At 40.6% G+C, this 25,409-nt stretch overlaps 1 protein-coding gene across 11 annotated transcripts in view; it reads right to left on the reverse strand.

Annotated features, from left to right (window-relative positions):
- NCOA2 (nuclear receptor coactivator 2) overlaps positions 1-25,409 on the reverse strand; it is a 227,431-nt gene that overhangs the window by 52,740 nt on the left and 149,282 nt on the right. For all 11 annotated transcript variants that reach the window (XM_074354938.1, XM_074354942.1, XM_074354941.1 and 8 more), the window contains 3 exons: positions 24,681-24,785; positions 21,856-22,028; positions 2,931-3,034 (listed from right to left, as the gene is read on the reverse strand). In XM_074354938.1, the coding sequence (XP_074211039.1) occupies positions 2,931-3,034; positions 21,856-22,028; positions 24,681-24,766 (363 nt within the window). In that variant the 5' untranslated portion in view covers positions 24,767-24,785. The remainder of the gene's footprint in view (positions 1-2,930; positions 3,035-21,855; positions 22,029-24,680; positions 24,786-25,409) is intronic.

A 25,409-nucleotide genomic window follows, 5' to 3' on the forward strand; every position in this document is an offset into this window, starting at 1 on the left:
CTCCATCCCTCTCGCTTTCTTTTTTATAGGAATGGTTTATCTTTTCCAATTTATACAGGGTGGAAAAATTGAGACTCAGAGGTTAACTGATTTGCCCAAGCTCTTGCAACTAACCAGTCAGTGGTAGAGGTGGGACGCAAATCCAGGTGGACCTGACTCCAAAGCCCGTGCTGTCAATTTCTGTGCAGCCCAGTGCTCTCCTCCAGTGCTTCCCCAGCCCCTCTAGCTAACATGGTCACCTTGGCTGGGAGCTCAGGGAGTTTCTCTTAGTCCTCCTTTCCCTTTCTGACGTGGACTTGTCAGTACTGTTTTGTGGGTCAGGTGAGTGATCAGGACTAGAAGAGTCTGAACATGGATCAGGCATACCGTGGGCCAGGGCCACATGGTCCACCCAGGTGATGTCACAGGTTCCTCATGCTTTGTATTTACTACTACTGTGGACATGAATGCTATGTGTACACACTGAATGATGAGTATGAATGGGGCATAACGTGTTTATTTTTCCTCTAGTTTGTTTTTCCCTTAAGTTATTATTTAACAGGCTCCTATTTTGTGAGCTTTGAGTATATTCCACCTTTAATTCTATTTTCATCACAAAAGTGTTCTCTCAAATTAGAACTGACCATAAGGCACCAAAAGCAAGCTCTTAAAATACACACACACACACACACACACACACATCTTACCACTTGGTTTTAAGTTTTTCTTAAATGTTCAGCCACGTTTTCCAAATGGAATAAACAATAAAAGGGGTAAACTAACACTATACGTAAATATCCTTCCATAAAAGTTGGCATTGACTGTTGGAAACTTTGTATAAGGGTGTGCCTGAAGGGGTGTGGTCTGTGAGGGTGGGGACAGGAAGTCAGTTGATTAGCTATGGATCAAGTATCCTTTTAAACTCACTGCTTTAAATACACTTTCAACAGTGATTTTCATAATTGTATTACCTATTGTTCACTTTTGAAAGTACATGTAGCTTCCTACTGCCTAGTACCATGTACAAAGCCTGATTGTGGCAAAATACAACTGAAAAACGGAATTGTTTCATCTTATAAAACTTTTTTAAAGCTCACTGTGATATGCTCTGATGAAAAAAGCTGACATTTGGTTTGGTTGCCTAGCAACCACTATGCTATGATGTAAGCATGAGTGTGCATCTATGCCGAGAACAGCTCAACCAGAATGAGGTTTCTCTGTCTAAATTATTACATGTAAACAGGGATAAAGATTTAAATACAGACCTTCAGTCTCCAGATTCAAAACTTTATCTCTCACATATTTAGCACTAACGTCCTGCTACACAGGTATTTGCTCAATGCTCTGAATTCTCAGAAGACTATTTTGAAACAGTAAAAATGCTGATTTGATGTTATGAGACAAGGTCCGCTGACATCTAGCAATCTGATTTCTGCAATTAGTGAACTTGCTCTCAAAAAGCTTAAGTCATAGCCCTGTGGTTACTCCAAGCATTTCTTTCTAGGAGCATCAAAAATCTTCCCAAGAGTTTTCACCCTACTTTAATTTCCCCTGATATAAGGAATAAACAGAGGTATGTGGAAATTTCCTTGTTTTAATAAATGAGATTACCATCACTTTCAAACTAATTTTGATTATAATTCAAAAAAAAATTTTTACAGGAATTTATCTGGTTCTTTCATCTAACTCTCAATAGTCCATCTAGTTAAGAGTTTTCTTATCTGCTTCTGAGAACCAGCCAGAGAGAACTAACACTCTCTGGCCGTCCACTGCCTTGTTGGCTCTGGGAATTCAAGTTAAGTGTGTTTTTGCTTTTTCCCTGAAAATTATAGTTGGATGTTTTCAAGCTAGTGATTCTAGAGGGCCAGCAGGGTCAGCCTCAAGGAATGAATTTTGTCATTTCTAAATACAAAGACTGGGTCAGACAATCTTTAAATTTTTTCTGTGCCCCCCCAACCCTCCAATTATATGGCAGATTTTCACAGAATTAGATTTTCTAAAAATAAAAATCATCTTATGCACCAGCTGAAAAAAAGGGGGCAATTACTGGTTATCTCTGCTTTAAAAATCCCAGTTCCTCCTCCACGTGCGGCTGCTGTAAGTCAAGTGACGCTGCAGTGGTGGTGCTGCAGAGCCTCTGGCCAGGCAGCGATTCGCAATCTCATCATGTCATCAGCAGAGTAAATTATCCTCAGGACCGACATAATTTACGTCTCAGGGCTCCTCTTCTTGTTAAATATTCACTGACATTTTTTCCCTCATCTTACCATAGCCTACATCTTGAATTTTAATTTTGGAATAGGTACAGCAAGGGACTTGGTGTTTAATACAGTACTGGTTAACAAAATAAGAAAGTGGGACTTCACAAATTCCAGACAGTAGTCTGGTCATAAAACTTCCTAAAGGTAATAAAGAATGGGCAGTTAAGTCCAACCATTACACTGGAGGTGCTTATCTTGAAAGTTCTGCCTGTTACTTCAATTTTCATCTTAATGAAATAAATAAACTAGTTTGAAGTAGCATAAATAAAAAGTGTAAATCTCCTTTGGTCTTCCAATTTTAACCTGTATATATAGGCTCATGTACATGCATATATAAAAATCTAAGAATTCTAGGAATATTTCAAACCATAATATATTATAATCACAGAATTTAATAGGCGTTGGGAACATGGTTTTCTAAAAGGAATGCTCACCTGGCAGTTAAAGCCTTTCAAATTTATATTCTAGTTAACTTAATTCTACAATATTAATCTGAAATGTATATAAGCAGGAATCAGGAGCTAAAAGATGGATACATATTAGGAAGCTCAAGAGGTTAGCAGTACTTTAACGTGAACAGTGAAAACCAAGTGTGGATTATCCTTAAATTATATTCATCTGAAAATTAAATGTAATACTGTGAAAGTCAACAACAGTGTAAAGTACAGAACCAAAACGCGGATGTGCTACCTCAAGCATCATAGGGCCCAGCGCATCCTTGTCGATGACACCTTGCCCGGTGGATGACACGTCTGATTTCTGCACCTCGTCTATGTTGGCGGCTGCTGCTTTCTCTGCAACAAACACGAGTGTAAATTAAATGGCAGTGCTAGTTCGAGGACAGAGTGACACAGAAATATTTTTATCTTAATGATTTTAAAAATCTCTAGTGGGATCGGATATGGCTCTAAGGGTTGGAGAACATCCCCGGCGCCACTGAATGGAGAAAGTGCTGGCAGCAGGAGCCGGAACGTTCACTTGTCGCCTCTAGCACCTGCGGCCCGGCACCCCTTTCAGGCTGCTGAGAAAATGAGTTCAGTGGTTTCATGCCAGTCCCTGACAAGTATTTTTCCTAGATGGCAAAACTGCTCCACAGCTTGGCAAAATGAATCTGCTGCAGAGGTTCCCCAAGCTGGGAAGACGGAAGGCCTGCTGTTCAGGCTTTGGTCGTGTAAGCAGAGAGGCACTGGCGCAGGTCTGAGGAAGGATAAACACGAGTCCCGACCGCTGGGGCCGCTCTGGAGCCACTGCCCTGGCTCCCCGACCACCCGGCCTCTTGTCACTTGCACGTCTAATGCAACCAGAATGATGAGGCCCCTGTCTGACTGCAGATGCTTAACAATTCAAGGCAGGGAGAAGCGGCACCCTATTGAGCACCGTGAGAACTCCAACGGTGGCCCTTTTGTCTAGTGCAGACGTGCGTGATCTGCGCCCCTGGACTGAAATGTGTGAGGCAACTTCCAGGCCCACCCCGAGGCCCTGGAAGACATTCTGTCGTAGAAAAATCTCATGGAAGAAACAGATGCAAGTCATCAAAATTTATGTAAACTGGTTATATCAAGAACACCACAAAAAGTTTAAAGCATGACAGATACACCCCAACAACGTGCTAGAAAACAACACAAAACAATGTGCCAATGACTTGGAATAAATTACACCCTTGTTTACACTGCATGTTATCGTTGTAATTAAATGCAAATACAGGAAACTGTATATCAATTTAGTACTCAGAATCAACTTGCTTTCATGACCTTAGTAAATCCTGCTTTTATTGGGGGGGAGAGTAAGATTTTATACAGTACTTTTAAAAAACTTGTAAAGCTTAATTTGTACTGGAGAACCTAGGCAATAGTTAGGAATTATGCCGGTCTGCTCCACGACAGAGAGCTTCAGAGGAAAAGGAGAAAGGACCTGCATAGTTCAAGTAGGACTCAGGGGACGTATGTGGCAGAGCACGTCACGTCAACTTTTTAAGGCCTTAGTACCTGCCTTCGTGCATCACGAACCATAACAGGAGTCAGGGAGATGATATGTACAACACACTTTAAAAACTACACTATAGTTTACAAATGTGTAACTCACTGCTAGCATTTCTGTCTTTGTTAGCTCTTCCTTACTGAGTTCCAAAAACAGAGCTTATAAGCAGAGAGTATCTGTTTTCTCAATTACATTATTGTTTTTTGTGTTTATTGCCTCATTTTAGGGCAAAATAAATACAAAATAACAATGTTTGGGGCAATCCATTTCTGAGTCCTTTTTTAGAAAAACTGAAGTATAGTTGATTTACAATATTACATCAGTTTCAGGTGTACAACATAGTGATTCCATGTTTTTATAGATTGTACTCCACTGAAAGTTATTATAAAATATTGGTCATATTCCTTGAGTTATACATTGTATCCTTATGTCTTATTACAATTAATATACATATTGAAATATGAAGATCTGATCATCATTCTAAAGACCCAAAAGCTTCCTAAATTCACTCATTAATATTTTGTGGAATTAAAAAAATTCAAACTTGGAAAACTCATTCATGCAGGTTGCAAAACACTGATAAACTTTCAGGTTGAGGTATTCTAAATATTCTGGCAACATGCTCACTGTATTTTAGACTTTCATCAGAAAATACGTAGAAAGACATTGTATCTGTGCAGCAGTTCCTTTCATTTTTAGGAATCTACAGATCAGATATAATTTAGGGTGAGGGCCTAAAATTTAATGGAAGAGATCACTTAGAGTGCATAAAATATGTGTTTGGGCTCTACTGGAAAGCCTGGATAAAAATAATTTTCATCCTGGAAAATTAATTGCAATAATGAAGCACTTTATTTTTTTCTCTTTATATAACATTCAACTGATAAGCCTTTAAAAGAAGAAAAGTGGCAGCTAACAAGAAGTCACGGGATGAGGGGCTGGAATGAGGAAATCGACCAGTAACACCGTCCAAGCATCTCGGCGCATTGCTATGGTCTCACTCATGCTTCCGGGGCAGGTGGAGTGAACGATCTTCATCCCCTGAGAGATGACGCCTAGCCAGGGGAGGGGCACGACACTTACAGGTGAGCCAAGTGAGAACAACTTAGGGCTGAACTGCAGGGAACTAACTTTACATTCAAAGAAGAGATAAAAATGGCTGGATGTAGCTGAAAATAGTTCAGGTCCACTGCAGCTGCGCTGGACCCTGCAGGACCACAAGCAGATGGCAAAAGCAGCGGGTGTGTGGCGTCTGCCTCCAAGGACATCTCACCCTGGCCTATGATGAAACCAGCATTAAGGAACAACGGCAAAAAGTTTGTCTAAGCTAGAATTCTAGGGATCCCTGATTAAAAATGAAAACAACAAAAAGTCTCCCAAGGTCAATCTGAAATCATATTAGTGGAACACGTGCTGGGAAAGAAAATTCCAGATGAAGCCATTGGTTATTTACAGGAGAACTTTTAAAATGTTCAATATTTACACAATACTATTTACACATGTATTACGAGAATGGGAAATTTTCACTACTCACAGGGTAAATGAATAAGAGACAAAGGGCTGAACTGAGGGCCGCTCACTCCTGTCCTCACTTAATGTTTGTATATATGCATCTTCCCACTAATCTGCCATCTGTTAATCAATTCTGTATTAGATGTGTGCTTTGACTATTTCTCAATATTAAAAAGTCTATAATATGAAGTGACATAAAATATCCAGAAACACTGCTTTACCAATGTAACTGGAATCTAAATGAAACTGACCATGAATTTATGTTATTTGTGTACTTTTCATGAAGTAACCACTACCTCTGTACCATGCTCATTCGGGCTTTGAAATTAAATAGGAGGAAAAAAAGGACTCCTTTGGGACATATTGTTAAGTTAACTGAACATATACTGGTATCTTGATGGAGCATTTTAGTAGTAAGTACACTATTTTTATGTCCCAGATATAAATAAGCTTAAATCCTTAGATATATTTATACTTCTGTAAGACCAGCATTACCATACTTAAAATACACTATTTAATATTTTTAAATTAGGCAGTTTTCTCAGCGGTCACAAATTATATTTACTTTTCTATATTTTGCATCCATTAACCATAAAAATATATTCTGTTACAAAAATATCCTTCAGTAAACTCAACAGTAGAAAGATCATCCTTGAGTTTCAAACGATCAAAACCATATGCAATCTCTTTATTACAGATGGAACTCTTAAACAAAAAAAGAAGATAAAATTTAATTTCAGAGCCTCCAAGATTTCTCCTCCATGTCCCAACTTCCATTTCTTCCTGCTGCACTTTAACTATTAAAGTGATTATTTTTAGATAGACTAAGACCTAAGAGAATAACAATGAAGATAATTCTATCCTTTTCTTCCTCACTCCCAAAAGACAAAAATACCATAAAATAGCTGTGACCTTTTTAATAGCACAGCTTCACAAATGCAAAGCTCTGATTTGAGAGACTGTCGAAGGATGCCTCTCCTCTGTCCTCTCCCTCCTCATGTCCCTTCCCTCCCGGTGGCTGCTCCCAGAGCAATCCATCCGGTTCCCTCCTCCATTTGCCTGCACTCTAGAAATCCAATACCAATTAATTAGATTTCCAGTTTCAAAGCGAAGAACAAAACCCCATCTCTTCAGGGACTGTGTTAAGATGAGTCACAACACAAACTGGGGGGAGTCGTTAATATAATATTCCATACACTTTTCTTTATAAGTAATTATTATTCGTGTTTTCCTCTCAGAACAAAAGGAAAGGTGAACAGGGAAGCGTGTGAGCTGTAGATATTTAAGTGATTTAAAAATACAAAGGAAAAGTAAAATTTAAGTTTCCTGGTGAGAACAGAAGCAAATCAGGAACTGCAATTCTTGCAAAAATTGATTTATTCTTTAAAACAGTATACTTAGCTATTTTTAAAGTATAAAGTGATTTTTTTAAAGAAATTTATGAGTTATTAAAAAACAGCATTTATTGATTTTTGGTAACTGAATCTTATAATATTAGAAGGTCTTATCTATTTGTTCATTGGGCAACTGAACTAAACATGACCTCAAAGGGCCTTCTTCCCACAGAATACGGACAGAGTCCTACCTCCTCACAGGGCTGCAGTCACAGCGCGGCGGACAGCCACATCCTTGTGCCAATGCCAACAGCAGCAGAGGCAACCACCAATGACTTAGAAACCAAAATGCTGTTTAACGTCTGCCCATTAGAGGGCCAGTTTGATGCGGCCATTATTAGAGAAGTTTATACTCTTTCTTTTCTCCTTTTCTAAAACCCTCTGAAGATGCCATGGAAAACTTGTGTAAATTAGTTTATCTTAAAAAAGAATTAAACAAATATCAGTTATTCACCCTGTAAGAATACGTCAGCGGGAAGATAATCCATAGGGTATTTACATCCACATACAAAAAAATGTTAACACTGCCCACGGTTAGATCTCCCTGGCACAGAACAAGTAAGAGGTTCAAGTTGCTTTCATGATGGTCAAGCATGAGGATGGTTGCTTTTACTAAAGCAGTATTATTTAAAGTATTAGCATCTTTGACTAAAATGGAACCTGATACTTCATGCAGGTTTTATAATTAATTCCACTGCTCCAAAATGAGTAAAATCACTCACCCAGATACCTATCAATTTTTCAGGAGACTGACATCAAACACAAGTCTAATCACCTCCACAACAAATTTTTAAGACTCTAGTGGGAATACATCCACAATTTCCATCTTTTCCTGCATTTAGGAGCTGGATGATTTCAGGTGAAGTGCCCGTCAAACCTAGCAGCCCTGGGACCCACGCAGAGCAAAGAAGTCATTGAAACAGTGACAGGCGGTTTCTGGCCAAGCACTATAGATAAAATATTACAGGAGAAGTTATGTAGCATCTCAAAGGTTCTAGAAGGTAAAACCAGAGAATTATGCATCTGCACCCAACTAAAATTAGAAAAGCTGCCATCTGGCTCTGTGAAGCCAGCAGCACATTCTTATTCATTAGGAAGCATTCTGCTAACATAAAAACACAAGGCCCTTCCTGTGCTCTCCAAATGTGTTTATCTTCTCCACATTAATGCACTATATATCATCAGGCCGCTGAAATCTCCTGCCGTGCATATTAAAAACGCGCAGCTGCACTTTCTTTAGTACTGGGAGGAACCTCAGCTCCCAGTCGCCTGCCTCTCTCTGACATTGAGTTTAGCGTTCACACGTCATGGTTCCCTTCAGCACCAAGAGACGGCAAAATGACCCCATCTCAAGGCCACTCCATCCAGCAAAGCCCCCTCGCTCTCTGCAGCAGAGAGCAATGTGCTTAGTTTCATTCTCATGAATGGTGAGGCATGACTGCCTACATGGGCTCCACAAGTTTGAAATATGTAGGCTCTACTTTTAAAGTGAATGGACTACATGTATCAAGAGAGAAAACAGAAACCAGAAAAGATTCCTGGCATAACTGGCTAGAAAGTGCTGTTGTTTTTAAGAACTATCACTGAATCTGCTATCACCACTGGACCATTTTATGTGGTGCCCCACTTCACACGTGAACTATCAATACTGAATGTATCGATAGGTAAAACTGACAGTGGATAATCTTGCATAGTAAGCCAAGAAAGTATTAACAATATGTCCAAAATTTTCTTTTATCTAATCTAAATATGTTTACGGTGCAGGAGCTTAGACTTAAAGATAGATCACAGAAGGAAAAAAAAAGGCAGATGCACAGTAAACCGCATCATCAGTGGCTTCAGGAATTCTGCAGGTGGGTCAAGCAAAAGGCAACGAGCACATGTCCTTACAGCCACAGGTCAGCATCCATTCACTCTCCAGCGTGAGCATGGTGGGTCTCTGCCTGAATCTTCTCCAGCAATGGAGTATTAAGAGATGAAGTCAAAATAAAACATGAAAACTGCTTATTTAGAGTTAATTCTATTTCAATGGGTGCTGCTCACTAAGGCATTAGGAGTTATGTGGCATCATGAGGCTGAAAGGTGAGACTGAGACTACATGAGGGTAGAAAAAAATCAACAGGTGTGAAAGAAATAAGAAGTGAGGTGAAGTTCAAATGCAGTGCTGAGAACATTTGAGAGCAGCCTCTCAAAAGACCAAACTATGAAAATGCTCTATTTCTTTCAATTATATATGTTAAATCAAACAATGCCAGCAAAATTACACTACAGGAGTATGTAATATTTTAATAAATAGGTTAATATATGGAAATTATATGAAAAGTTGTTTCTAAAAATCCTTTAAAACACTTTGGTCTAAGTAGTATAAACATTTTAACCTGCAAATCATTCTGTTTCTTAGCACAGGAAAACTCACCTCCCAACAGTCCTACCTGACACTCCAGCAATATTTTGTGTCTAGCTTCCCAAATACACCATCCTGGTTGAAGATTACAAGTGTTTTCTCAGACTGTTCCATTTGCACAGATGCCCTTCCACCTGTTCTCTTTAAAGACCCATCACTGTGAAGCCCCTCCCTCTGCTCCTGCAAAACCCTGTGCCTAACTCCCCTCGAACAGCTCTCTCCCCCTCTTACTGTGAGATGATGATTTGCACTCACATCTGTCCCTTGGCTACAGGAGAGGTCTTTTTACTCACTGGTTGGCATACAGTCGGGGCTCAATAATGTTTGTGTTCATACTGAAGAGCTTTACAGCTGCAGCTGAAATTCAGGATATATAGAATCTAAAAATCACAAATGCCTGTTTAGAAGGATCTGTTCTGAAGGGTTTTACTGCATACTTAACATAATGGAGGGCCATTCTAAGACTCTGACTTTTGTAGTCAAAGTATGAAGTAGACAAGGAATGAGAAAGGTACATGCTCAGGACATTGGGAAAATTCCCACACTGGTCAGGCCAGTGGGGACAGCATTTGGTGGGGAGAAAAGTCACTGATGCTCCTTCCACTAGTGAGAGATGATGAAAAACAAAAACAGACCCACTCTACTCACCCAGATTACCATCTAGGAAGTCACAGCCTGTTCCATTAGAAAAGGTAGTTTGGGCATGGAGGGAGTTTTTTTTTTTTTTTAATCAGACTCTGGGATTTTCCCAGCCACTCATAGTTCTTAAGAAAATAAACCAACCCAGGTAGATTTCTACAAATCACTCACTTACCTGGGGACCCAGAAAAAAGAGTGCTTCATCAGGTCTCTTGTTCTTCTCAGAGTGGGCCTCCAAGAGGAGGGTCGCTGCCTGAGCTGGGAGAGCCATCTAGAAAGTGAGGGTGGGCCAGGGGAGGGGCTGGAATCCCCACAGGGGCGGGCAAGGTTCTTGCCCTGTTCAACTTTGGACACCCAGTGACTAGCATGAAGCTTACACCACAGAGATGTCCAATAAAAGCAGAGGGAAGAGAGGGGCGGGGACAAAGGAAACAGAGGAGGGCTGGTCCCCCTACTTCCCATCATCCCTTCTTGCTACTCTGCCAGGGGTCCTCACTGCCTTCAGGGCTCACGGGGCTTCAGCTCAAGCTTCCACTACACCTGAGTGGTGCGTGTTCAGAGAGATGCCCCTCAGAAGACTGCAAACCAGGCTAGGACCTGACCTCCTCTGTCCCCTGGGGCCATTCCTCCATGCCCAGGAGCCCCCTGCGCTCCCCACTCTCCTCTCACCGACAAGCCTCTTGCTTTCTGATCCACTTTCTGTTCTGCGTGTTAGACCTGCTGCCTCTTTCTCCCCTCGTGTTCTTGCCCATCTGGGTATCTTTTCTTTCCAGTTTTTCTCTACAGATGCAGGGCCTGATGCCTGTGTCTCGTGAAGAGATTGGTACAGCTACTTGCACAGACATGCCTCTCCTTCCCCACTGTGATTCCAACAATCCCGCAGGGAGGCTACAACCCCCAGTTTCGCTTTGCCTACCACCATCGAGTGCCAGTCTGCTCGCTTGGGCCTTTGCTGAGCCATCACAGGAGGACCTCACAAGCAGGCTTTTTAAAAAGCAGGTGTTCCTGATCTAAATCACCTAATACAAGAAGCTGATAATAGAACATAGAATCATCCAATTTAGAGACCTGAAACATTACATTACGTTAAATCATATCATCCAAGGACAGAGAGCATAGCATTGATAACTTTGCATAAGTACATGTAGCACCATGGCTCTGGCTGACCGCGGAGGGCAGGCCGAGGTGAGGGCATACTAGCAAGGAGTCAAGGCAATCAGAATTCCCCAGAACAAAGGAAGTGACTGTAGGGTGAGTGGGGCATCCCAGGTGAGAGCGCTCTGTGGACAGGGACCAGAGAGGGCCAGGGCAGGCTGGACCTACTCTTGGGGTCACGGGGCATGTGGGCCTGTCGCCAGAGGTAGGCTCCAGAAAAATCTTACCACTTTGCAACCACCAAAATCTCCTATGGGTGGGTGAAAAATCTTTAAAAAATGAGGTTCTGTCTAGAGCAACTTGGCAGGTTAGTTACTAAGACATAAACAAAGACTGAGGGACTCCTGTGTGAAAGTACAGTGACTGCTAGTCAAGCCCACTTCAGGCAGGCTGCACGATCCCTACGAGCAAAGTCGGACACCTGCGGGGCCCCTGAAGCCACCTTTCCTGGTTATTTTCCTTAGTCCTCGTCTGTGTGTTCATGTTTGCCTGGTTCAAAACGTATTTTGTTTTAGTATTTTTCCCCTTTAACCAATTAGGAACCATGTATGAAGCTACCTGACAGTTAAATACACACAACACAAACCTAAAAAATGTATACAGTTGTTCCAGAGAAACCCTGCTTGTGGCAACTCAGGTTGGAACTCAGGTTTGTTCCCCTAGGGCTTCTTTAGGAAGAGAGGACAGAGTGAAAAGTGTACCATCCGGGGCCTGAGAAGAGCTTAACTACGTCCTACAAAACTGTACCACGCACCATTTTTACATCATACAGAAACAGAAGTTTAAACCATTCTATTCAAATGCTTAAAATAGCTTTGCTGTGAACTCACATTTTCACATATCAAAGAGTGGGCACCCCCTTCCCCCTACCTAATCTCAAAAATGAACTGGGGCTCCAGCACGGTGGTGCAGGGATCAGTGCTGACCACATGGGCAAGGTGGTGCATCGGGGCCCGGAGCTGTTATGAATGGCTCACCTTCTGCACAAAGATCACCAGGGCCCTCTTACAGGGAAGAGCTGTCACCTTAGGATGGCATGTTCAACTGTCTAGACAAATGAGAAGTAAAGCCTGATAAAATAAAGGATCTGACTGGTTTTGAAGGCCAAATATATGCCACTGCAGAATTTTTAGAAGTTCGTTCACCTCCACAACAAAGAGAATGATTTGACTTGTATTTGTGGGTTTTAAATACATGTACCCAAACTTTGTCTACCTTTGGAGAATGATCACTGTACTCAGAGGAAGAGATTAGGTGAAAAGAAAAAGACTAGAAGGAATTTGAGAAATAATCTCAATGCAGACATTCCTAATTTTCTAGAATATGAAGTCTGTCATTATCACAGTTTCCTGAGTTCAAAAGACATTCTAGAGAGTTCCTGTCAAATATCTACCCAGCAGTTGCTGTATTTCATCATGACAACAGGAATAAACACGTCTTTAAAGTGACCCTTTAAACACCGTATGCAATGAAATCTCTTCAATTTAAGCAGGAGTGGCAGTGAACCATCAACCAGTCTTCCACAACTATTTACAGCAGCAGGCAATGAACAAGACCAGGGTCAGCTTCATGCAGAAACTGACTGCCTCACCAGGCAGCAGGCGCCAAGTGAAGGCTGTAGAAACTGTGGGCCCTGCACGTTTCGAAGCCCAGCAACAGTGTGGACCAGAGGTGATCACAAACTGCGTGATGAGGTCAAAGTGAAAGGAACGAAGGCCAAAATTTACAAAGACCCTACATTTGGTATCTTGACTACCTTTTCTTTTCTTTTTTTCCTCACTGTGGCTTGAATATTGTTTCCTGACTACCTTTTCTACAATGAAATCCTCTCCTTTATGTATGGTCCTGGAATTCTTGAGCTAATTTTGTAAGCTAAGGGAAAAAATTTCATGAGACCACCAGTAATTTAGGAATCCTCTTGGATTTTACATCTGTCATGTGCTTTCAAATACAAAGACTATTTAAGCAGTCAAATCCACTTGCAAGAAATTTTTTAACAATTATCTTCTTTAAAGTCTGACAATTTCATTCTCCAGTAAGGATCATGGAAAAGTTTAATCCACAACTGGAAGATATACACACAGTGAGTGCCACAGCTACCTCATGGATTAAAAAAAAAAATCCTCAGGAGGTTAATTATGATCATCCATACAGGCCATGGCATATATCAAAATTAACTATCTAATTATAAATATGAAAAAGACATAATAGTAATTAAGTTACTCCCTATCAAATTAATGGGTTTAAACTAGCTTAAAATTACAGTTTTGTTTTACATATATTAGCCTTAAGAGATGTTTCCTCACCATTCTACAACCCTTCAAGTAATGAAATAAAATCTTCATAAAATGTATTCTTCCTATTTTCAATTTTAATTATCCTACTTAAGCTGGATGATTTAGTGTTGTGCTGTCATCAAGACTTCAGAAGAGTTCTACCCAATGGCATTTTGAAACAGGTTTGGTGTCAACCCTGATGAATAGTTTGAATTCAAGAAACCTGTTTCTGGAAATCCTGCCTGCCGGGTGATGGCTTATAGGCGAGGCAGATGAAGTGGTTGACGATGACACGTGTGCCGGCTAGGCAGGTCCAGTTTTGAGAGGCACTGCAAGAGCAGGGGTAGCCTTCCTTCCGTAGACATCAAGCTGGACCAGAAGATGATGCTGTACTCATGCCACGTATAACTCACCTGCCTCTGAACTGGCAGAGGCAATACGCTGTCTTGGCTTTGCTATTCCAAAACATTTTTCAATTGCACCAACGGCCAATGGGCTTTCCAGAGACCAGAACAGTGGCGGTTGTTAGCTCTGTATTGCCAAGGAAAATATTTGGCTGTGTGTGGGGTTTCCTGAGAGCAAGTTAGTACATGACCTCAATCTTTTCCAAGCTTATCATAATGCTGTGAGGCTGTGCTGATTCAGCAAAGCAATCCATAATCGCCTGCAAAATGCCCCTGCCTCACAGGGGTGTTATGAGGCTTAATGGGATAATACATGTGAAGCACTCTGAACACCGCAGAAGAAAGGCGCTAAGTGGTATTATTATTCTGCCTTTCTAATTACAAGCAGCCTCACAAAGACAAGAATCCAATAAACCTGTTTACAAATTACAAATGAAACCTACTTTAAATAATTCAATATGAGTAACAGTATAACAAAGAAAAATGTGAAATCATTCATGTTTGAAAAATGGAATGGACAGACTTCATAAGGCTAAGTCAAATGAAAAGAAATAGAAATAGACAAGTTTCTACTGAAAGGAAATTATATCCCTTAGTGATAAAACAGAAATTGAATCAGAAACTTATAAGAGGATATTTTACCCAAGTTACCTTGAGACATTGCTGTTAATGAATTAAATTTAGTATCATTTCTATGGTTTTCCTACCAATAAATTTAAATTTTTAAAAAAATCAATGTCAGTATTAACTAATAAAATTTCTTCAGTTATTTATGGTAACACCAAAAACATAAATTTTAGCTCTCATTGGAATAAAACATGAGAACTGAATGTAAATTTCTTTCTTTTTTAAATATTAAAACAATGCTTTTGTTTGTCTGTTTGTTTGTTTGCCAACAGTGTTTGTCTCCTAAATGGGAAACACCTGTCTGGCATCTTTCTCGACTAACCCAGGTAAGGGATCAACGACACAGGAAAATCCACTTTGATGGGGGCGTCCCCAAAGGAGCAGGCCAGGCTGAGGTGGCCCTGCTGGGCTCTCGGGTACCACCACCTTCCTGGATAAGACTGGGGCCCTCTTGGTCCCAGGTGTCATTTCTTCCGGGAAATCTTGGGCAGCCAACTTTTTTTACCGCCTGTTCCTCCGTAACACGCTGTCACTACACCATATGGAAATCATCTGATTTGACCTGGAGCCCCCCAGAATTCCCTCAAGACTGTCGAGTCCCTGTGCCAGGAGTTGTATTTTTCACCTGTGCATCCCCGTCATCTCTGTCAGGTCCACAATGACCCATGCAGACACTCAGCACAAGCGGGGTGAACCGAGCCACACTCTAAGAGGAAGCAATGGAAAGATCCCTCAAGTGGTCTGGGCGGCTGTACAGGATCAACGCAAAGCACACAGATGGTCTAAGGGATTTCACTTCCTAATTTTTATTTATAAATTTGTTTTCGAAAAAGTAGTATTTCACGTTTTTAAAGGGAACATAAGCATGGTATTAGATGGTGAGGATGCAAAGATAAAAAAGACAAGCCCTGCCATCCCGTGTGTGTAACACACACTGGGGAAGCCAAGTGCTGACAGGGGGTGAGTAGACTCTTCAAAGTGTTATGATTTTATGCAATAAAAGAAAAATGAAATCTATAAATCTGTAAATATTAGGAGGTATTTAAATTAGGCAGCTGGAAGACTCCGCTTACTTGGAGAGTAAAGTTCAGGAAACGGCATTGATCCAGATGCTGAATGAACAGGGGCTCGAGTGACCTAAGATTTCACTAAATGCTTTCAGAGTGAACATGGCAAGAGCTGATTACTTAACTCAAAATAAACTTCCATCAACACACCCGGAACAATGCATATACCTCAGGATGCTAACGGGGCCTAATTAGTTCTCTGAGGTGTAGCAGCTCAAAGGAATTGTGGAAACAAAAAATGTGAAGGTTAATGATCTTTTATATTATCCTCTCAGGATTAAACCCAATTGCCAAGAAAATTAAGACTTACAAGTCTCAAAAATTCAGGCTGAGGGCATACTCCACAGGAATAAAAATAGTTTGTCAAATTTTCCAAGAAACCCCACTGCTGAACTTAAAAGAGAAAAGCCTGCAATCACTTGGCTACAAAGGAGTCTGTAAAATGGGTTACGTGTCTGTCCTTTCTAAGAAAAGTATGAGTCACTGAGTTAGGAGTGAAGCTAAAACACATGCGTGTCCAGACCTTCCCTCTCACTTATCTTAATACAAAGAGCAGGAGCTCAGGCCTAAAACTGCAATTCCAAAGAGGAGGATTCAGCAGAGAACACAGAAGGGACCTAAGGGGCTCCTCAGATCAGTATGCAGAAGAGAAGGCACACAGGGGAATCAGAGGAATCAACTACTCACACAAGAAGGAAAGTCAAAGTTAGGAGACGAATATTCAAAGTGACCATGTTATGAAAGAGCAAAACTGAGGAGGAGTAAAGTGGTTCTAAGAGTCAGGACAGCCTGGGAAGGGAGCTAAGGGGTAGAACTAATAGAAAAAAAAAAAAAAAAAAGAATTGAGAATCAGAGCACCAGGACTCGGCTCAAGAAGAGCCAACATCGGCTCTTTACAGGTCCTGACACTGGATCACTCATCTTTCAGGCTCGTGATGACTACCTCCCACTGTCCTTACCCTGAGAGTCCACGTGGAAAAAACTCACCTGTTCAAAATCTGTATTTTTTAAAAAAATATATAAAAATAGCTTCACTGTGCCCTATCAGAGCTGGACAGGCACGGAGTATATTCTCACAATTCAGAGTAACTGCTATATTGAGAAGACGGTTATCAAAGATAAACTGCTGTTTCTTTGAAGCCACTAAGTACGGACCGAACACTCGGCTGTCCACCTGCTCAGCCAGGTAACGCAGATCCACTCCCGCCCTCACTCTTCCAAAGGCACAGATGGCCTCACCCCCATTTCTCAGCAACCCCAGGTAGAATATTTCCTCTGAAATATTGATGCTCAAGCTCCTCATACAATAAAATAGCGCAGTCCCGTCGGGCCTCTGTACCCGCGGGCTCCACATCCGTGGGGTCGACCAAGTGAGGAGGGCTGATTCCGTGTACCGTGTACACAGATACGCACGTTTACGTGCGAGCTGCGCGCACGTACCACTGCGGTACGAGCACGAAGTACCGTGAGAGCTCAATGTTATGGGCCCTGGCTTATCTTTTCATTTCTAGCTGAAAGGCCAGTGCTCACGTTCCGTGAGCCCCGGGTGAGAAAATACACCTGCCGGGGCTCGCTGGCCTGACTCGAGAGGTACGTTTCATTTGGCGCTGTCATTACTTACCCGCCACTTGTCTTTGCTACCAGACTCCGAGGTGCTTGATGGCAGTAGCTAGGTGAGCTGCGAGCGGCTGAATCCCAGGACTCAGCAAAGAGGAGGTGCTCAGACTGTTTTCTGAATAACAAATGTCATGTATCATTTTGACTCACCCCTACCCACCCCCGCCCAAGTTTCACAACTCAGATCCGGGAGGGTAATTTTCACCTTGCGGTGCTGTCTCATTACTCTGGTAACCATGACGACCCCCACGGCAGGCCTTTCATAGTTCAAGTGTCCTTTTGTAAACAAAGGGAAGTTATATGAAGTCCACTTAGGAGACAAAATAATAGTTTAAGATTATTCTCTAAATTAGAGGACAGGATACTAAATTTTCAACATGTATCAAAATATTTTAAAATCTGATTTTAAAAAAGTAAAATTATAGTCCCTGTGCAAAACAGTTATAATGGTTCCTCAAAAAATTAAACACAGAATTACTATCTGAACTAGCACATCCACTTCTGGGTGTGTGTGTGTATATATATGTGAATATATATATGCACATACACAAAAAACACAAAACAAAAACAACAAAGCAGAGACTTTAGCAGATATTTGTACACCTATGTTCATGACAGCATTATTCACAATGCCCCAAAGCTGGAAAACAACCCAAATGTTCATCGCTGGATGAACAGAAAAACAAAATATGGTGTATATATACACGTAACAGAGTATTACTCAGCCTTAAGAAGGGAGAAAATGCTGATAAAAACTACAATATGGATGAACCTTGAGGACATTATGCTAAGAGAAATAAGCCAACCACAAAAAGCAAATACTATATGATTCCACATACATGAGGTACCCAGAATAGTCAAATTCACACAGAAAGAGGCATCACGGTTACCAGGTGCTGGCGGGAGGGGCAGTGAGTCTTTACTATGTAACAGATGGAGAGTTTCTGTTTGGGATGATGAGGAACTTAAGGAAATGCACAGCAGTGACAGCTGCACAACAATGTGAAGGTACTTAATGTTACGAAGTGTACACTTAAGGCAAAATTTTGTTACGAATATTTTCCCCCAACAACAACAAAAACAGGGTCATATAAAGTCAAACCTCAGGTTACAGTTAACTGGTATCCAGTCTTTACTGGGTAAGTACTATTAGCATACCTGTAATTCTCAAATTCTGTGAATCACTTTTCTCTGCCACATTCTTAGAAAACAAAATAGGATTCAAGATCTGACATACTGATAAGACTAACTCTGGAATAAAAGCTGGACTAACAATTATAATAAGCTTCAAAACGGCAGAAGGCCAATTTTTACTAGGCTGTTTGAAAGCTTACATAAGCTGTAGGGGTCTCCATTTCTTACCAACAAAGCTGAGAAGAACACAGTCATGCTTTTCCTGGAATTATTACTTCAAAAACACTGGGGGTGGGAGGGGAGGGTTGACATAAAGATGAGAAGATTAAAAATGGACTCCTACACTTATTAGGAGAGAAATGACTCTGTGATTAGCAAAAGGTGAACATTTTCTAAGCAGAAATGAACTAAAATATTTCAGAGGGAACAACAGTGATAAAAGGAGGAAAGAACTGGGAATGGACACTTCAGTGCCATGACTGCCCACCCCACGGCCAGAGAGATAGCCAGCACGATCTGTGAAGGGCACACTTCTTCCTTCCTTGTAACCTACACAATGAAGTCTAATGTAAAAGGCTTCAGGGAAAGAAACGTTCTTCAGGGAACACGAGAATTGGCTGAAATGAGGGAAAATGTCTAAAAGGGAAATCTCAATGCCACCGTGGTTTTCTTTCATTTTCCTACTGATTTCAGGTTTGCCTCAAGGGATGGTCCCTCTTGTATCTCAGCTTATGGTCACGTCTGGTGCCCTAAACTATTCAGCAGTATGTGACAGTGAGACACATGACTACAGAAGGCATTCAGCGATGCAATATGCTATTAGACACTTTCTCTTTTCAAAGTGTCTCCTTGGAAAAATTTCTCAGCATCATTAATTGTCAGGTAAATGTAAATGAAAGCCACAAGGAGGTATCACCTCACACCAATTAGGGCGGCTACTAGAAGAAAGCCAAGTGTTGGTGAGGATGTGAAGAAACTGGAATGCTTGGGCACTGTTGGTAGGATTATAAAAATGGTGCAAACAGTATGGAACACAGTATTGAGGCTTCTCAAAAAACTAAAAACAGAAAAACCAAGACACAGCAGTCCCACTTCAAATAGATACTTATGTATCCATATTCATTGAAGCATTATTCACAATGGCCAAGACCTGGAAGCAACCTTACTATTGATGGATGAGTGGATAAAGAAAATCTAGTATATACATAACAGAATATTATTCAGCCTTTAAGAAAAAGAAAATCCTGCATATGCTACAGCATGGATGAACCTTGAGGACATTATGCTAAGTTCAATGAGCCAACCACAAAGAGACAAATACTACATGATTCCACTTATGTGAGGTATCTAAAGTAATCAGATCCAGAAAAAACAAAAACAAAAAACAAACAAAAAGGAGGAGATATTTCTTCATCTTTTGATTTATGCTTAGACAGATGTTACTCAATGGTACAAATAACATACTTTTGAATAAAAGGATTTGTGAACTTGAAAAAAATAATCAGAGTCATAGAAACAGAAAGTAGAAGGTGGCTGCCAGGGGCTGGGGAAGGGGAAATGGTGAGGTGGTCAGTACACTTTCCATCATGCAAGATGAAAAATTTCTAGGTCTCTTGTACAACAGTGTGCACATAATTAATAGTACAATAATGTACACCTAAAAATTGTTAAGAGGGTAAAATTATGCTATATGTTTCTTACAATTAAAAAAAAAACCCCAATAAACTAATCAAACCAGAAAAAAGGGCTCCTTAGAAGGACCAATTAAAACAGCTGCACATATAATAAATTATTACTGTATATAATACAGCTCAGTCTGAAATTAACTGAATCCAAAGCACCCAGAAACAGTCATTTCCCTCTTCCTCGTCCTGCCGGTACAACAGGTTGGGAAAATAGACTTATTCTCACTTGTTTAAACAAACAAACAAAAAAAGAATGAGTCACCTTTATGCCACTTAAAAACAAAAAACAAAAAACAAAAACAGCTTAATGATTTCATCCTGCAATGATACCAGCACCTGGAAATGTAGCAACTTCAAAGCACTGTGACCTTGAAACAGTTATTTCTCCAAACAACTTTAGGAATATGGTTTTATCCACCTGCTAATACCAAAAATGAAGACGATACAAAACTGAGATTAAACTGAGTTTTTTATAATAGTGATTCTCAAAGGGCACAGAAGAAGGAAGAGGAAAAAGAGATGAGGGAGACTGAGACAGGCACTGAAAGTAGAAGCTCCGTGAATGCTGAATGTTACGATGATACAATTTTGATGGAAAGACCAGAAAATGCTAATTTTCAGAGTGGGCTGGTATTGGAAACTGTGCTGAGTACGCTATGTGCATATTTTTAAGTTCTTAGAGGATAGAACCATACTTGTAAAATTGTTTTACATAAAACTTAGCTCAATATTATCTGTATAAAAGTGGAAAATGTTATAATTATGATGAAAATATGCAAATAGGTAGCAAGGATTTTATGACTGAGTGGAGCAGGCAAAGTTTCAGGCTCACATAGCTAAATAAACAAAGATATTATTTTTTCAAAAATCAGCCTCTTTAAAATGTTACATAAAAGGCAGATAAAAAACAATTTGAAGTCCAAGAGGACGCATACAAAAACAGATTACAAGAGATAATAATCTTCCTGGCCCTGAAGGAAAGCAGCGTATGAAGACTTCAAGAGCATATATTGGCCCTGAGCACCAAGATGCTGTTCATACTTGCCTAATACAGATATTTTTGGCACCACAAAGTCCAGTGTGTTTTTAAAAATATTATTTTCTTAGTTTTTTTTCTGTAGGCAAAAATATCAAAGAAGGCAGAAAAGGACCTTAGGGGGAAAAAAAGAAAAGAAAACCCCAGGAAGAAAGCTGTCATGCTCTGTGTTTCAACTTCACAAAAGAATTCCAACTAGAGACAGCCTTTCAAATCTCTTATCATCCAGGATATGAAACTCATTTAGTGGCATGGCCAAATGAAGCTCAAACTTAATCAAATATGCTGACGAGCCGAAACAGGAGGCGGTTCACTTCCTTACTTCTGGTTTCCAGCCTTAGTTGCTCCTCACTTGCAAATCATGATGGTCACTTGCTGTGCAAACTATGAAAATTCCAGGGCACGGGAGGAGAATCAGTGGGCACCTTAACTGAGTTTTACAAGATGAAAAGTTACATCACCCTGCCTCACCTTACTCTCCTGTCTTTAGGGAATTGCTGAATTTTATATAAAGCCTATTTATAAGCCACTGCAAGTGATACCTGCATTCATCTTGCCTTGTGATGTCATCTTCTCATCAATAATTTAAGTGTAAGAAATGGATTAAAGGGACTCTGAAGGGACTTATCTCATACACAGAAAAACAGAAAAAATTAAACTGTCCAAAATATTAATTCAGTCCTCTTACCTTGTTCTTTGATCTGACGAATTTGCTTCACAGTTTCTTTTAAGATTGCACATTTGTCAGGTTTGAAGTTAAAGTTGTCTATATCATTAAAATTAGCAAAAATCAACTCTGCAAGTTCTTCAATGTATTTATTTTCCTGTTCACGATTACGTTTCTCAGTGCTCCTTTTGGGGCTAAAAAGAAAAAACATTTTTATTATGAGTCTGAAAAGAGCTATTATGAAAAAGATAGGCATGCTAAACATGTTCTAATACAAAGACAGTGAAAACAAAGTTAGTTATAGGAGCAGAGAAGTACTTCGGGGGAAAAAACCCAAATATGCTTTAAATATTGCATTTTTTTAAAAATTAAACTTAACCTCAGTTTGTAATTATACTTACTGGTGTGATCATTTGTTCAATGTGTTTAATGCCTCCCACTGGATTTCTCAGTGACAAGGATCAGAATGATTTGTTCACAACTGTCCTTAATGCAATGCTTGGTGTAAACAGGCATCAAACTTATTGTTGAATGAATAAAGAAAAGTTTTAGAAAAGGAAGGGAGTTAATGCTTATAAAAATTTATTTAAGATTAGTAAAAGAAGGGAAGTGAACCTAGTTATAATAGGAATAAACAGACTTCAATGATTTTTGATAAAGCATAACAAAATAATGAAAATAAATACTTATAATTTCATAGCCATCCTTAGGATGTTAGTAATCAAACCTAACAGCCTTTTAAGTTAATGTTAAAAACCACAGTGCAGCTAGAAACAAAAGTGAAACTGACCCAGTGATTTGTTAACTGTCCGAGCTGAATGACATGTGAAATATAAACAAATGGCCCAAGTTCAACTCAAGTTTTAAAATGTTAACAGAAAGGACGGAAAAATAAAAATTGGCAAGATCTCATTTGAGTTGGACAAAACAGCTAAGTCAAAAGCTCCCTTTAACGATTTCAGCGTACAATTTTTTTCACAGTAGAGGGCCTGCCGAATGACATTCAAATAATACAATAAATAAGAAAAGCGAGCTGTTTAATGTTTCTTTTGTTTAGCAGCTTTCTTTGTATGTAATACCAGTTTATAAAATTTTGTAATTTGTAACAGACTTTCATATGTTTGCCTCTAAACATTAGTTTTATTTTCAAAAACTAATAAACCTAAAGATGCAATTCTCAATTGTATAGGGGTTACATGATTTGTGTGACTGACAGTAGAGCAGGGGCCAGAACCGGGTTTTGCCAAGTCTCGTTTTCACCCCTGGCTTCTACTTTATTAAGTCCAGGGAAGGTGGGGCAGGGGCTGCCATACTCGGAGGAGCCAAGTTCCCATCCTGGATTCTTCAACCACTTCCCCACCCTGCCAGCTGTCCCCTCATGAAAGATAACAAATAGATAACAAATGGGTGAGAAAGGGGAAGCGTGTTCCAAAGACCCGAAGGCACTGGGAGCGGCCGGAGCTGTGCCCCCCGGGCAGCACCAGAGCATCAGGGAGATAACAGCCTCCCCTCCAGAGGTGCCGCCTCGGCCAGGGCCGCTGGGCACCGAGGGCAGTGTGACACTGAGCTGAGGCTGGCCGAGATGCACCAGGGAACCCGGGGGCTGGAGCCATGGCTGGGGAGCTAGGGCTGGGGCTGCGGTGTGGACAGTGGCCATTTCATCCACCTGTTTTGCTTGGCAACTAGAGGGGTAAAGGGAATATCTTTCTGGTCTTTCTCTTCCTCCTCCTCCCCCCTTAGTGACTCTACCTTGTCCTCTTCCCTTCTGTTCCCTCATCTGATCTTCCTACAGGCCATTCAACAGAAGTTGCTGTTTAACTTTAAAAATCACTTACATGATTTAAATCATCAAAAGAGTGAAGTCTCTCTTCTACCTCTGTTCCCTGTTTAGCCTTGTTCTCATCCTCCTAAATGGGCAACAACTCTTGTGCTTCTTAATTATCCTAAAACAACGTTGAGATCTTATTTTCTTCCTTTTCTGTACAAATGGTATAGTACACTCTAAACATTTTCTAAACTTCTGCCTTTTCTCCACAACAACATTCTTCAGAGATTGTAAAATACCAGTCCATAAAGAGCATTGTTATTCCTTCTCAGAGCTGTACTGTGTTCCAGGTTGTGGGTGTATCACAGCTTCTTAAATAGTTCCTTACATTTAGGTTTTTCCTAATCTTTTGTACTATAAGCAACGCTGTAATGAGTAACCTCAGACAAACGTCATTCTGCACGTGTGAAAGTATATTGTCCGAAAATTCCTAGGAGTGGAAGTGCTAGTTCAAAGAGGATATGCATTATAATTAACAGATACTGTGACACTGCTCAATTAGCCCTCATGGAGGTTATGACAACTCACACTTCCACCCATAATATACGACAGGGAACTTGTTTTAAAATTACTTGTTTTATTTGCCGAAGAGCCACAATCGTTGTCACTAACTCAAAAGCAAGGGGATTTAACACTTCATTTCTTGCTCTTAAAAAAAAGAAAAGAAAAATCTCTTTTTTTCTACAGGATCTCTTGTCTTTATGACATTCTATGAGCAATCAGAAATGAAAATGTGAAGAATTCAAGATTATAGGATAAACTGGTTTTAGGAGTCAAAGTACACAGGGGACTCAGAAGAAGTATGTCGCTTTCCTCTTCTCATAAAGAATAATAAAATTTGTAACGTATTAGCATCTCTAAAATGTATGCTAAATAATACATATTCAGAGGCTTGACAGTTAAGGAGAAAAGCCAAACCCAGCATCTAAATCAGGTGTGAAATCAACACGCTAAAAGATAAAAGACACGCGTGTGGGGCTGTCACGGGCAATACCGGTTGTGTTCTCAGCAAGAATCTCACCTGGGTCCAAGCTGGTCAGGACACTCCTTGCGCTTTCTTGTCTCTGCCCTGGATGGGTCAGAGGTATTTTCTCCCATCCCACTCATCTTGAACACATATCAGCAACTGAAACAGAAAACAAGGAGAAAACAAGTGAAAAGAGCTGATGATAAAGCACCCAGTCAATTTACCAACGGTAAAAACACTTTGACTTTAATCATAAACTTGATGACAGTAATGAACAGACTGTTCTGATTTATGTGTACGTAGAATTCCTAATGAAAGGGCTGTATTTTTTTTAACCTTAAGTTAGGCAAATGTAATGTTTAACAATTAAAAAACACAAGCCTACCTCACTGGGCCCACTCTTTGAACAGGAGCTGTATTTCAACAGCACCCTGAGTGACACCTGCTAGCCCTGTGGTTCTGCGGCCAGCCTCCGGTCTCAGGAGCGAGCTGGCACCATGTGGGAACTGCAGGTGCTGTGAGGGGCTCCTCCCAGTCTCTGTTTTGGGTTGGCCAATGTCAAGTCTGTGCTACAACCACTCACCCGTGAGGAACAGCCCCAGGAAGAGGCAGGGCCCTGCCACCCCCATCCTGGTGGGCAATACTCCAACAGAGGACCTTTCCACCTCCCTGGGGAGTCTCCCGGGCCCTCCTCTGCTGCAGCAGCTGCTCACTGTCCCACCTCAGGTCCCTCTCTCCTCGGCAGCTCCCCATGAACACACCCCTCTGCTGTGGCTTCCTCTC

The sequence above is a fragment of the Camelus bactrianus genome, chromosome 29 (genome assembly GCF_048773025.1).
Source record: "Camelus bactrianus isolate YW-2024 breed Bactrian camel chromosome 29, ASM4877302v1, whole genome shotgun sequence".
Taxonomy (NCBI): Eukaryota; Metazoa; Chordata; class Mammalia; order Artiodactyla; family Camelidae; genus Camelus; species Camelus bactrianus.